General features: G+C 43.0%; 1 protein-coding gene across 1 annotated transcript in view; it reads left to right on the top strand.

Annotated features, from left to right (window-relative positions):
• CSMD1 (CUB and Sushi multiple domains 1) overlaps positions 1 to 14849 on the top strand; it is a 2270760-nt gene that overhangs the window by 1503899 nt on the left and 752012 nt on the right. The window contains exon 10 of the mRNA XM_090033387.1: positions 9795 to 9916. Coding sequence (XP_089889513.1) covers positions 9795 to 9916 — 122 coding nt within the window. The remainder of the gene's footprint in view (positions 1 to 9794; positions 9917 to 14849) is intronic.

Raw genomic sequence — 14849 nt, 5'->3', positions numbered from 1 at the left:
CAGGCCAATCAGCTTGACCTCAATCCCTAGAAAGATTTTGGAAAAAATTGTGAGAGACCATTCTTGACAAGCTGGCTGATGGCAACATCCTGAGGGACAGCCAGCATGGACTTATTGTGGGTATGTCTTGCCTGACCAATCTCATTTCCTTCTATTACCAGGTGACCTATCACCTGGACAAGGGAGAAGAGATTGGCATCATATATCTGGACTTTAAAAAAGCCTTTAATCTGGTGTCTTATGATGTGGGTGCCTCATGGAAAAAACTGGCCAACTGCAGCCTCGGCTACATCACAGTCTGATGGCTGGGGAATTGGCTCTGAGATCAGATCCAGAGAGTGGTAGTGAATCACCGTGGTGCTCCATGACCAGTGGTGTCCCCAGAGGCCTATACTTGGACCTGTACTCTTTAACATATTTATTAATGATGTGGACACTGGTGTCAAAAGTGGACCAGCCAAGTTTGTGGTACAGTGTCCACACAGGAAGATAGGCTGGTGATCCAGGCTGACCTTGATAGGCTTAGAAAGTGGGTGGATAAAAATCTGATGACATTCACCTTGGAGGGGAAAACACCCCACATCACACTTATAGGCTCAGTAGTGCAATGTTTGCTAGCACCACGGCCCAAAGGAACTTGGGGGTCATGACTGACCACAAGATAAACATGAATCACCAATGCAATATCGCAGCTGGTAAAGTGAACAGAACTCTGGCTTGCATTCATGGATGCTTCTCAAGCAAATCTCAGGATGTCATCCTTCTGCTGTACTTAGCCTTGGTGAGGCTGCAGCTGAAGAATTACATCCACAATTCAAAAAGCTTGAGAGAGTTCAGAGGAGAGCCACATGCATGATCAGATGCCAGGAGAACAGGCCTTATAGTTTCATAGTCTCATAGTAGCTAGGGTCAGGAGGGACCTGAACAGATCATCTAGCCCGACCCCCTGCCACAGGCAGGAATGAATGCTAGGTTCACAAGACCCTAGACAGGTTATCATCTAACCTGTTTTTGAATTTGCCCAAGGTAGGGGTGAAGACCACTTCTGTAGGAAGTTCGTTCCAGATTCTGGCCACCCTAACTGTAAAATATTGCCTCCTGATCTCTAACCTAAACCTATTCTCCATCAACTTGTTACCATTGTTCCTTGTCACCCCAGGTGGTACTGGGGAGAAAAGGGCAACCTATTTGCTTTTGATCTCCCCTGATGAGTTTGTAGGCAGCAACCAGGTCCCCCCTCAGCATCCTCTTGCCAAGGCTGAATAGGTTCAGGTCTCTCAGTCTCTCCTCATAGGGACTGTCCTGCTGCCCTCTCACCAAATGAGTGGCCCTCCTCTGAACTCTTTCCAGGCTGGTCACATCCTTTTTAAAGTGCAGCACTCAGTACTGGACTCAGTACTCCAATTGAAGTGAAGCTGTACTCCAATTACGAAGAGAAGCTGGAAGCCATGGGAGTTCATCCTGGAAAAGCACAGGCTCAATGGTGACCTGGTAGTAGCCTATAAGTATATAAGGGGTGTGCGCCAGTATCTGGAGGAATGCCTGTTCACCAGACCCCCCCAAGGCATGAAAAGTTCCAATGGTAACGATCTCCTTTAAGACCATTTCAGGTTAGACATAAGGAAAAAACTTCTTTACTATCTGATCCCCCAAGGCCTGGAATAGACTCCCTCCAGAGGTGGTGCAAGCACCTATTCTGGACTCTTTTAAGAAATGTCTAGATGCTTATCTTGCTGGGATCCTTTAACCCTAGCTGACTTCCTGCCCCTGTGGCAGGGGGCTGGACTCAATGATCTTCTGAGGTCCCTTCCAGCCATAATGTCTATGAAACATGTAATATAGCTAGTGAAGTGAACACAGTGTGAAAACTGGTATTTTGGCTAAGCATTTATAAAGATACTAGGAAATTAAGATACTAGGAAACTTTCCCATGGGGGCAGGTGGGTACAGAACCCTGTGTTTAGCCATGTGCCGCCACTGCCCCCACTGCTCTGGGTACAGCCCCACTCCACCCCACCACCAGAGGTAGATTAATGTCTACTGGTGTCCTGGGCAGACACAAAATTGGAGGCCCCCTGGCCCCATGGGAGCTTCCCCTCCTGGTGCCCCTGCTGGGCTTGGGGTAAGGGGGGCCTCTTCTCCCTGCTATCTACCCCCCCCACCCATGCTATGGCCAAACATACACACACACAGGTGTGCACACAGATGGGTGCACACTCTACTCTCACTCACTCTCTGCACATAGACACACAGACATAAACATACTCTCCCTGCCATGAACACAGACACATGTACTCACAGATACATGAACACACACATACACACACACACACACACACATGCATGCAGACCTTCACATGCAGACACATACATAGACACATGCATGGGCATGCACTGCACTCGCTCTCTGCACATGGACACACAGAGACAAATGTACTCTCCGTGCCATAAACACAGACACATGCATGCATGGCCAGACATGCACACACAGATATGTATGCACACAGAGACACATACGCACATAGATGGGCATGCACTCTACTCACTCACCCTTGCACTGGACACACGGAGACTAACATAGCTTCCCTGCAATGAACACAGACACATGTACTCACAGATGCATGAATGTACAGACATACACATGCACAGACACATGCACAAACACACAAACACATGCACACGCAGACACACACACGTGCAGATACAGATGGGCATGCACTCTACTCACTCACTGTCTGCACATGGACACAGAGACAAACACACTCTCCCTCCTGCCATGAACACAGACACACACATGCAGGCACACACATGCAGACACATGCACAGACACCTATGCACACACAGGCACATGCATGCTTGCATATGGGCACACGCATTACTCACTTTCTGCACATGGACACATAGAGACAGACACACTTTCCCTCCTGCCATGAACATAGACAGAGACACACATGCATATACACACACACAGACATATGTATGCAGACACATGCACACACAGACAGGCATGCACTCTACTCACTCACTTTCTGCACATGTACACATAAACACACTTTCACTGTCATGAACATAGATGCAGGCACACACACACATGCACAAACACATGCACGCATACACGCAGGTGGGTGCACACTCTACACATTGCCTGCATGTGGACACACAGAGACAAATACACTCTACCTGCCGTGAACACAGACACATACATGCATGCACATGCAGATGTGCATATACAGATGTGAACACACAGACGTGCACACAGATGTAGTCACAGCTGCAGACACAGATGCAGAGATGCACATGAATATAGATGTACTGCACACACAGACACACACAGATGCACACACATGCACTTGCACACATGCAAACACATGCACATACAGAGATGGACACACAAACACACACTTAGCCACATACCTTCCCCTCACAGAATCACCCCCCTCTCCCTCACTCTGAGGCAGCCCCCTCTCACACCTCCTCCCCCTTCATCCCACCAGCCACCTGCAGCTCCATCTCACTCCTCCTGGCCCTGTTGCACTAACCAGCAGGGAGTTTCTGCTGGGCTATATCCCTGCAGCCACACATGGGGCCAGGCCAGCTCAGGCTGGGAGCATCACACTGTGCCTCTTGTGTGGGTGGCAGTTCTGGGAGGGGTGTCTACGGGGCAGGTAAGGTGCATTTTGGGTGGCTATACCCCCCCTTCACTGCCAGTCTTGATGCACAGCACATTGTGGCACTCCTGACCTGCCCCTGCCCCCTCCCCTCCCGCCAGCCCAAACTCCTGGCCAGTCCGGACTCAGCATGCCCTCTTGGCTCCAGCATGCCCCAACCAACCCATGCTCCCACTGTGGCCCCGCTCCCTTCCTGTTGCTTCCCCCTTCCTGCAGGCTGTTCTGTGAGGTGTCAGGACTGGGTGGTGGGGAGTGCCGCCACCATGATTTTTTTCTTCACTCTCAGGTAGGGAGGCATGGGGGGAAGGCCCTCTGCTTGTGCAGCTGGGGCATGATATCTGCCACCAAATATCTCCAGCAGCAGCACAAGCTTCAGCCCACACAGCCCAGGAGGGCACCCAATTTCCCCCCACCTTGGCGGTGCATGCACAGTTGGCCTGGAGTATCATGGACAGATAGACAGACAGACTAAGCCTTTTACTATATTAGAATTTCTCACAGTGAAATCTGTTATGCTATACAATGATTCCCAAGTTGAATGGTGAAAGTCCCATTGGCTGAGACCTTTAAAATTAAACTAGATAAAATTTCATGTTCAGGGCAACCCGTCATTTCCAGTGAAATCTCCTAATGGTCCTATTAGGTACAATCATCCAGTTGTACCTTTTCTGTATATATATGCATACATACACACACACACACACACATATGTGTGTGTATACACATGTGCATGCACACACACATCAACACACAGACACACCCACTCATGTTTTTGCTCACTCTAACTCTTGCTCTCTCTCTATATATATATATGTGGGGGGGTTGTTTATGTATGTGTATATGTATTTCGCTTCACTGAAATCTACTGAATAATCTGATTGGGCTTTTTGCATTTCTAATAGAACCAGAGGTAAAAACTCTTCTAGACTTGGTCCTGGCCAAAGGAGATGACCTGGTGACTGACTTAAACATAGAGGGAAGCCTGGGTGATAGTGACCATGAAACCATTATGTTCATAGTCCATCACAATGTAGACAAATTGGATAGCAGGCTTGAAGTTTGGATGAGAGCCAATGTTGTGCCCATCTTTAAGAAGGGGAAGGGGGAGAACTGGGCAACTATAGGCCAATTAGCCTAACTTCTATCTCAGGGAAAATCCTGGAAAAATTCATTAAGGAGTCTATGTGTGGTAAGCTTGCAGAAGGGAGGATTCTGAAAGACAGCCCAGCATGGCTTCTTCATGGGCAGGTCTTGTCTTACCAACCTCATCTCCTTTTATGATCAGGTGACTCACCACCTGGATAAGAGAGAGAAGGTTGACCTTATATACCTTGACTTCCAAAAATCTTTCAATCTGGTATCCCACAATGTTCTCATGACAAAGTTGGAAGACTGTGGGTTTAACTGCAAGACAGTCAGGTGGGTAGGAAGATGGCTGCGGGGTAGGACCCTGATCTAATGAATGGATCTGTGTCATCTTGGCAGGAAGTGGCCAGTGGGCTTGTGTGAAGTGGCTAGTATTCACTTTGGATTTGGATTCAGCCAATTCAGGGGATAGTGAATCAATTCAGAGAGTCCACCCATCCCCCGCCCCCTCCTAGCCCAGCAATTGCTGCCCCACCCACCCCAGCTCCTGGCACTTCAGGAGAAAATAAAGCCCTGGCTAAGCAGGTCCTGGCAGGTGGGGGGGGTGATCCCTGCTGCCCTCCCACTGCCCCATACTGAATGGGGGGCTCTGCCTGAGCCCCCCAAGCCCCCCCCCCCACTCCCCAAGCCCTGCCACAGATGCCCTGCATGAGACAGCTCTGGCCCTTAAAGAAAAAAAAACCTGAAGAAACCCCCAGACTCACTGCTCCTGCCAGTGGAGGCAATCCCCGCTGCCCCCTGCTACATGGGGGCTCTGCACAAGCCCCCAAAGCCCCAAGGCTGCACCAGGAGTGGGGAGCCCAGGGGCTTTTCTCCCCTTTTCTTTTTTCTTAAAGGACCAGAGCCCCAGCAGGCAGGGCAGCTGGGGGGGGGGGAACAGAAGGGGGTTCAGGGGGCTCATGCAGAGCCCCCCATGGAGCATGGGACAGTGGAGTGTGGCAGGGATCTCCTCCTGCCTGGTAGAGCCCAGTAAGCACCAGGGATTTTCATTAAAGTAATGAGCTGGGGTGTGCGGGGGCAGCCATGGGAGGGGAGGGAGTGGAAGAGGAAGAGGAAATAAAAATGTAATTATACCCATGTGTGGGATACTCACATTTTGGCTTCTGAAGTAATTTTGGCTGGAGACTGTTGGAAAGTTGACAAAGTCTTGGTTCCACTCCTTTCCTAAGCCCAACTTGCTTGGCAAGTGCAGCAGAATAGAACAGGAATTGTGACTCATAAGGGTACTGCTGAGTTACTAGTGGGTAGTATAGGCTGCACTTTAATCCTGTCTCAAAATAAAAATCTCAGTAATTCCTTTTACTTTTGTATAATATGTTCATATTGCTTTTGATTTCTTTTTTGAACTTTTCTTAGTTTACTACAGTTTGCCAGTATCATTAAGGCTGTGCTTACTTCTGAATTCATCAAGTAGTCCATATGTTCCAAAGAAAGTGCCTTATTACTCTGCTTTGTGAAATCTATGTTCAAAGTGCTCAAAATCCAACATTTTCATTGTATTTCAAACTACTGTCAATGTTGCTATTTTTTATCAGTCCTACACTTTGTATTAGTGTTTTCCATAGGATATAGAAGTTTCAGATTTTTTTTCTGTTAAAACAAGTTAGACGTTCCCATTGGACTCTTTTAACATATGTTTTTAAAACACATTTTACATCTAACTTGATCTCTGTATAATTTCCATGCTTATGCAGATCTGTAAATATCCCCATCATGCTTTCTCTGCTTCCACTAAAACATTTTTACCTGAATCTTGTGCAGTCCTTTAAAAGTAACATAATTCAGTATAAAAGGGAATAAAATCTATTTAGATGTGATTCCAAAAATAAAGACCAATGTGGTGTGGGTGCCTCAAATACAGAGCAGCACTTTGGGGGTCATATGACAGACAGTGTCTGTGAAGCTATACAGTTTTTTTGTTTGTTTTATGGTCATTTTGATTGTATAGAGGTTACTGATATTTTAATTGAAATTACGATGTTAAGAATCCAGATGCATCTGACATGTATTTGTGAATAAACAGGATAAAAAGGTAGAATGCAAACAACCTTTCTTTAAAACTGGCTCCAGCTTCCTGATGGTTTCCAAATCTATTTATTTATATAGACAAAGATAGGACAAACGGCTTGACCTTTCAAAGAACCAATATTCTGGCCGCCCATCATATAAATTAAACTACACAACAAAAATGCAATAAAAAGGACTGCTCATCACACTTTGCCACATAGATGTCCACTGCCTGGGACAAAACTAAGATAAACATAAGCTTTTGCAATCCTCAGCCCATACCATCCTCTAAAGTCTGAGAGAAGAAGATGGAGTTGTGCCCTGAGTCTGAGAAGTGAATGAATGTGGGTTATGGCTGACAAATGCAGGCAGTGATTTTTCAAAGTTGATGAACTGTCATGAAGAGCATCTGGTCTGCAGCTGAGTCCTATTTATAGTAAAGAATCTAGGCTACTATCTGTTCCAGTCTAGGCTGAGGACAGAAATTATACATACAGTGGTGTAAGTTTTTTGTAACCAGTTTAAACCTGTAACAGAAGAGAAGTTCGGTGCACATAGACTGCTTTCAAAATGGCCAAACCCAGTTTAAGATAGACCTTGGTGGATTCAGTATCAGACTTAACTGATTTAGGTTAAACTGGTCTATTGAACTTCGGTCCCAGATGATAGTGGTACTTTCTGTAGGTTCAATACCGTTGGAATAATGCACTTGCAACATGAATCTGCTTAATATGTAGGCAGTGGCATTTTGCATTGGCTTGGATTTTAAGCAGGCCTCCAGGTGTAGTTTCAACTTCAGACTGTGTTCTTTTGGTTTTTTTATGAATTCATATACAGCTAGATTGTATGCTGTCTCAGAAAGATCAGGAAGACATGACACTTGGCCCACTCCTCCCCCCCTTATCAGATAGTGGAACTGTTTGGCTCTAAAGCAAGACATACAACTGCACTCTTGTGAGAAAGGGCATGGCATGCTTTCCCCTGGGTGCCTGCTGCAGGACCTAAACTGCAGATACAAATTATCACTTCCTCAAATGATAAGCACTAACTAAAAGATACAATATGCCCCTGAATTTATTTCATTTTTTTTATTTTATAATTAAATGAAACACACAACTTTTCTAATTATCATGATAGTTTGATTTTAAATGTGCAAATTTCTAAAGCTTGAGGCACATGAAAAAATCTAGAATTTTAAATATAGAATTTGCATATATAATTTTAATTTAGAAATATACCTCTGTTAGAAAGGTAGAGAGGCTGGAAGAGACATGAGATAACTTTGGGGCCAAATATATATATTAACTTAGCTGAAGTTTGTTGTGTATAAAGCTTGTTATGTATAAGCATAAGAAAATCAATTAACGTAGCCAAAAAAGCTTGTCACATGTATATATATATATATGTACATTACAATTAAGCAATTTTTGGCTAAGCTAATGGATTTTTTCATGCTTATACACAACAAGCTTTATCCCCTTTAGGGTAAAACCAAAATGTAGCCAGAATTCTGAAGAAAATATGCTACAATGTAAGCAAGGCTAAAACGAATGTTAATTTTTTGCTATTCAAGGCAATGGAGCCATGATTAATTTGTATGACTATGATTACTAGATGTTTGTAGTTAAAACTTCATGATTCTACATTTGTTATTTTTAATAATTAAGAAACCACGGTTCACTGTACAGTGGGCATATACCAAACTGCTACCCGTGTTTTTTTTTATTTCTATTTCATATTACTGTTCATAGCAGTCCGATTGTGGTACAGTTAAATCTGACCACTTCTGTTTTTAAACCCAGGAGGCTTAGCTTTCTCATATTCATATTTTTATAAACTACCTATACATATGCATCATCTACTTTTGACCAATAACTGGTATTTGAAGGAGTTACCCAAGAAATAGAGCACACAGATTTTAGGCCCTACTCAGCCTGACAAGTGTTTAAACTTACATTCCAGTTCCCAGGAAGTGCACTAAAAATTAATCTATTACTCAAATTAATGTGAGGGCAGTCTCTACTCTTCCTCTTAAAATCAAGGACTGTGGAAACAGGAGTAGGAACTGTGCAGGTGGAGGTGGGGTAGAGGCAGGAGGATAGCAAGAGTCATGAAGCCAGAAGAAGCAGAAGCAAGAGAAAAGTGCTTCTGTAGCATGCTGATTATGGCTCTTCTCTGGGAGGGTAAATTCCTGGGTATGTATAAAAATCCCACTTAACCTAGGTACCTAGCTTCCATTGATTTCACTGAGTATTCTGTACATAGTTGTTTTAGAAGTCTCTGAAAAAAATGATCAAAGACACCCTCAAAAGTTAGACTTATTCATGTCCAAGTCATTTAGGAAATGTTGAAAAAATTCTCAATACATTTTTAAGTTTACCAAGAGTAGTGGAGGTCTGTGTTGGAACACAAAATTAAATCCAAGTCTCCCATGTCTCAGGCTATTGTCTTTTTTCACTTTCCCCTATCTTTGGCGGGGTGGGGGTGGAGAGGCTGGGAGACCATTGAAATTTAGGTTACATGGAGCAGTACATTCACATTCCAACTTTTCTTCTCTCTTGCCCAGAAGCTGGTAGAACAATCATGAAGCACCATCTATATTATGCAGTGGGCAATGACAGCAGTTTCCATCGCTATGTGGCCTTCTCTGAACAAAAGTTTCCAAAAATATAATGTAATGCTAGTCATTCACCTAAGAATAAAGATATGTATTTGTTGGTACTTGCTGTTAAAAGATAAGTTTTTTTGTTGTGTTTTTACAGATAAGTACTTTTACCTTTTTTACTTCAAGTCATGGTCAAGGAATTTCATGATTCTAGCTATTTTTTTCAGAAGCAGCTTATTATAGAGTATATATTAATATTCATTATTTTACAATAGAATGTTATTAATAATAAAGCAATTTTTAAAATTATTTCTCCAAAACTACTTTGCACTGCAAAATCTAATTTATTTGTTATATTGGTTTTCTAGCTAGAACATGTGGTTCCAACCTACGTGGACCAAGTGGAATTATCACATCACCTAATTACCCAGTTCAGTATGAAGACAATGCACACTGTGTGTGGGTTATCACAACAATAGATCCAGAAAAGGTATGCCTTTAAATCTCTCTCTCTTTTCAAACAACTGAATATTGGAAAAAGGAAGCCATGGTATCTTAGCTTCAAAGTATTCTAAGGATAAATTTAGAATGTAAGGGAAACATGAATTGGTAAGATCTAAAAGGCATTGAAAATATGTCATACTTTTGTCCCCTTAGAAACAGAAACCTTTTTTCTGTCCTCTAAAATGGGGGGGGGGGCAGGAGGGGAACGGGGTAATATCATAATGGATTATTGTAAATTATTCATTGGAATGATGATTTTATAAATATAACATGACACATTTTCTTTGTTTAGGAACCTTAAAATGGTGTGAGAGAGGAAAAAAGAGAGGAAAGCTTCATTTTTGGATTTTTATATTTATTACTCCACAGTTATTGTACTATGTCACTTTCTTTACTTTTATTTCTACATGATAAATGTAGGTTTAAACAGTGTTGTTTCCTAAGGGTACACAATTCTGAATAACAATAGCACAAACAAAAGGCAGAATCTGGCACACTTATTACACTGTAACATTGGTGGGGAGTGTGTGATATATAAAAAGGATTTCATGATTGCAAGGTTTTTGGTTGTAGCCATGTTGGTCTAAGGACATAGACAGGCAGGCAAAATTCTCTGAGTAGATGTGATATCTTTTATTAAACCAACTGAGTAATTGGAAAAAAAAATTCTTGGCAAGTTTTCTGGTGCAGTCACCCTTCTTCAGGCACGGGGAGTCTCTGCTGTTCTGAGATTCCACAAAATGAAAGAAATGACACTTTTAGCTTCTTTCATTTCTCAAATTGTGAGAGGAGCAGAGATGATGGCCAGGAGCCCACAGCCCAAGAGAGGCAAAAACAAGGGCCAGGAGCCCATCGCCCAAGAATGACAGACATTAGGAAAGGTAGAGAGGCTGGAAGACATGAGAACATTGCAGCTGAATGCCCCACTGAGATATGTCATGGTTAACATCTGTGAGGCATGGGCACAGCTGGAGGAGAGGTTGGTGGCTGTTCTAGCTCACAAGGAAATACATGTCCTGGGGGCACATATGGGCAAAAAAAAGCTCCACATGACATGGGGAATTTATGGAGAACACTGGAATGTGCTGAAAGAAAGATAAATTGAGGCTCACTCTAGGACTGTTGGGCAGCTTTCTTTTCTAAGGTCAACCCAGTACCTCAAGGCAAGGTAGCTGAAAACATAAGGGAGGGCTCCTAGACCTTAATCAACACTGGACTCTCACTGGTCACTAGGGGCACCATGGGAGGGAACTGGTGAAAGATAAATATCAACACTGTGGTAACATATACTTAGCACCTCGATTTCCTCCCCCATACCTCTGGAGAAGTCTCCAAACAAACCTTTAGTCCCTAGACTGCTGAAACAGCAGCCCGGAGCTTCCCCTAAGTCTGAGTCCAGCCTCTTAAGTCCACAGCCCTGGCTGACCAAGACAATGAGATCTCCAGCTCCACTGTGTGATCCATGTAGGACTGGCCAGGTTTTACTTGCACACTGCTCTCTCTTGCCTTATTCCAGCCTCAAGCTTCCTCTTCCTTTTCCCCTTGCCTCCCAGTCCCTGGGTTTCAGGGAGTTATGGTCCGAATTAATGGTCAGCACAGCTCTACAGGCTGCCCCCTGGTTCCTCCTACTTTTACACAAATTACATTCACATTACAATATGTTAAACTACTAGTAAATGGAAGGTACTTTTCACATGGTATCTCCTTGAACTGTTTGTCTTGACAGGCTGATTCTTTAGCATACTCAATTCTTTTTTTATTTTTTGTTGAATCCATCACCCATTGTGATGAACAGGATATAAATATATAGACAAGTAAACATTTTTACTTTGAAAGGTTAACACTTACTGGGTACATCTACATGTGCTGCTTTTGCACCATGGCTAGTGCACCATCAGTTAGTACTTTCTTCTGGAAGTACTAAAAGACAGCACAGTAACAGTCCATAACAGTAATGTCCATACTGTACTGTGTGCACAGCACACAGTTATTTTTAGGCACTATGCTGCTGTAGCAACATGTTATAACAAAGGAGCATGTCTCTATGGTGACATAGCTGGGGATTACAGTTTTTGTTTGGACATGACATCACTATAGCAAGACAAAATATTGTCATATGTAGATGCATGCCCACTGTTACACACCCATGGCACTAAATGATCAGCAAAACGTAGTCAACCCAGAGTTTAATGTAGAATGTGCCTCATATGGTTCAGCTTAACTAAAAAATAACTTTAATGCATTAAATGTTATCTTAATAACTTCTATATAGAGAGAGAGAAAAAACACTTAGTTCAACGCTCTCACCCTATCCCAGCTGCAACTGTACTACAGAAATGGTGGCAAATCAGTTCCTGAAAGTAAAGGGTGGTCATGTCTGGGTGATATCTGTTTTTCAGTCCGGATGTTGTTGGAGAACAACACACACCAAACTTCCTTTATGCTTTTACTTTAATTTTACTTCTCTGATTACTTCATTTCTGGGTACCATTGATTGGTTTCCCTGTGATCATCATACTGTTCATCCTGTTAGAATGCTGTATCCTTCCAGCATATTCCTTTGTTACAACAAACCCATCACATGCACACATCTTAATTTGGTCTTTTACCAGTTTCTTAATTTGGGCATGCCTCAGACTCCTAATTTGGTCTGTCTATCAGCTCTGGAAATTCTGAGGTCTCTGCAATTGGGATTATCCAGTTGGTCCCCTGTTATCACCCTTCATTAACATATCCTCTGACTTACTTGGCTAATTCTAAATTCAGTTAATCTGACCTAGTAACAAGGATTACATTATATATGCCTATGTTGATAATGTTAAAACATAAGCTGCCTTTCTCACTTTGATAAGATAGGAAATAAATGATATGAGAGTGAACTCAAGGCTCTGGCTGACCATGCAGATATGGGAAAAAGAAAAGTTTAAAAAATAATGAGGCTATACAAAAAATAAGCAATAGTTAAATAAGGTAGAATATAAAAGTTTAAATATATAAATATATAAATATATATTTCACCACTCAAATAGGTGCAACTAAAGCTAAATCTGACAAGATACCATAAAACTTACAGGGTGAATCTACACGAGAGGCTATGGTGACATGAAGTAGTGTCACAGATGCTACTGTACAGTAGGGTTGAAAATGACCTGTGTGCCATTGGGACTGCACAGTACCAGTGGGTACTGTGTAGTCATTTAGTACTTGCTTTAGCAGTACTAACTGCACAGTCAGGGGTATGTGTAGATGGGCCCAGAGTGTAGAATAGCATTGACTGGGATGTTATTTATTAAACTGTGCAGAGTACTAACTGCCCAGTCAGGGGCCTCACCATTACCAACTGCACAGTCAGGGGCATGTGTAGATGGGCCCACAGTGTAGAATAGTATTGACTGGGATGTTATTTATTAAACCATGCAGAGTGTGCTGTGTTTAAGTTCACCATAACCAATTCATATCTGTTCAGTGCTAAAAAGCAAAAACTCTTTCCCACAAACCAAAAACTTCATATACTCTTATAACAAGAGGTTAATAATTTGCAAACAGTGAGACTGATTTAGTATACATAGTACAACCTTTACTTTTCCATAGGTTTAGGGAAGTGATGCTAAACCTGCCTGGCCCCATGTGCTGAATGATTAGTTTTGTACTGCTGATGTGAACCATTGTGTTGGCTTGGTTCTGAAGACTGGATATGACTGTGGCCTGATCCTTCATGCTAGTTCAATACCACACATCAGCACAATCCAATGCACAAAGGGATTCAGTGCCTACAAGTGAAATTAATTTGATATATTAAACTTGGGCACAATTCTTGCCAGAGTTTATTGCTCCTGGGCACAGAATTTACACATGTACCTGGGATTGTAGCATGTGGAACCAGGGTGGACTAGCCCTGGCTGGCAGGGAGCCCCTGGGGGTTAACCTGCCAGCCTGCATCTGCTCCAGCCTGGCTCAACATGCTGTGGAGGGACTTGCTGAGGCACCAGACTACAACAGTGCAGGACTAGCTGGCAGTCAGCCCCATGCTGTAGCACCTTTGTGCCGTACCCAGTCCTGGTCAGCATCTACCCATGCATTATGGCACAGCAAACTGCACCATAGGATAGTTCTTGTGTTGGGTGGTACTATCCTATGGTGGAGTTAATTCATTTACTCCAGCCTAATAGCACCGGAAATGTAGATGATGATGCTTTACTGAAGAGCTAATTAGTCAGCACCACAGTAAATGTCTCTTGTAGCCATGCCCAGGACCACATAATCCAGCCTATGGGGCTCCCCACAGGTCCAGAAATATGACAGCAAGGGAGCAGTGGCAGTGTTAATTGCTTCAGCTCCCAGAGCTTTAATTGCCCAGAGATATGGCAGTAAATACTGCTGTCTCTGCCCTCCCAAATTTCTGGACCTGTGGGGAGTCCCATGGGCTGGAGGACAGAGCTCTACAGTCCAGATACACCCATGGGATGTAGGTTAAGTACAACTGATTTAGGTTCTGTAGTAGATGACTTACAAAAAAATCTTTAGCTTACCTAGCTTTTAAGATAAATGCACATACTTATGCTGAGGTGGGAACTCCAGTCTTCTTTTACCACTTGGCTCTCAGAAATAGTGTCCAGTAGCCACATGACAGCAAAGGAGAGGGAGACTCCTAATTGTTGTCAATTGCAAGAAAACATTAACCATAATTATGCACTCAAGTAAACCAGGTACTGTAGAAGGTACTACTGGTACTTTCTAAATAAAGCAGTACCAGGGCAGGATTCTGAGCTTTCTATAGCCACATTATTTATAGATATGTGTAGTTGTGTTAATATGTAGTGTGCAATTCATAAAAGATGAGAAGGATTTTAACTCTTTTTATTCCAGACATCACTTGCTAGAAGAGCTGAGTATTGAAGAACAAAACATATATTTGTTCC

The sequence above is a fragment of the Crocodylus siamensis genome, chromosome 1 (genome assembly GCF_052110815.1).
Source record: "Crocodylus siamensis isolate JL-2025a chromosome 1, ASM5211081v1, whole genome shotgun sequence".
NCBI classification, from domain to species: Eukaryota; Metazoa; Chordata; order Crocodylia; family Crocodylidae; genus Crocodylus; species Crocodylus siamensis.
Note: the sequence above shows the minus strand (reverse complement) of the source record. Positions and strands in the feature narration are given on the sequence as shown.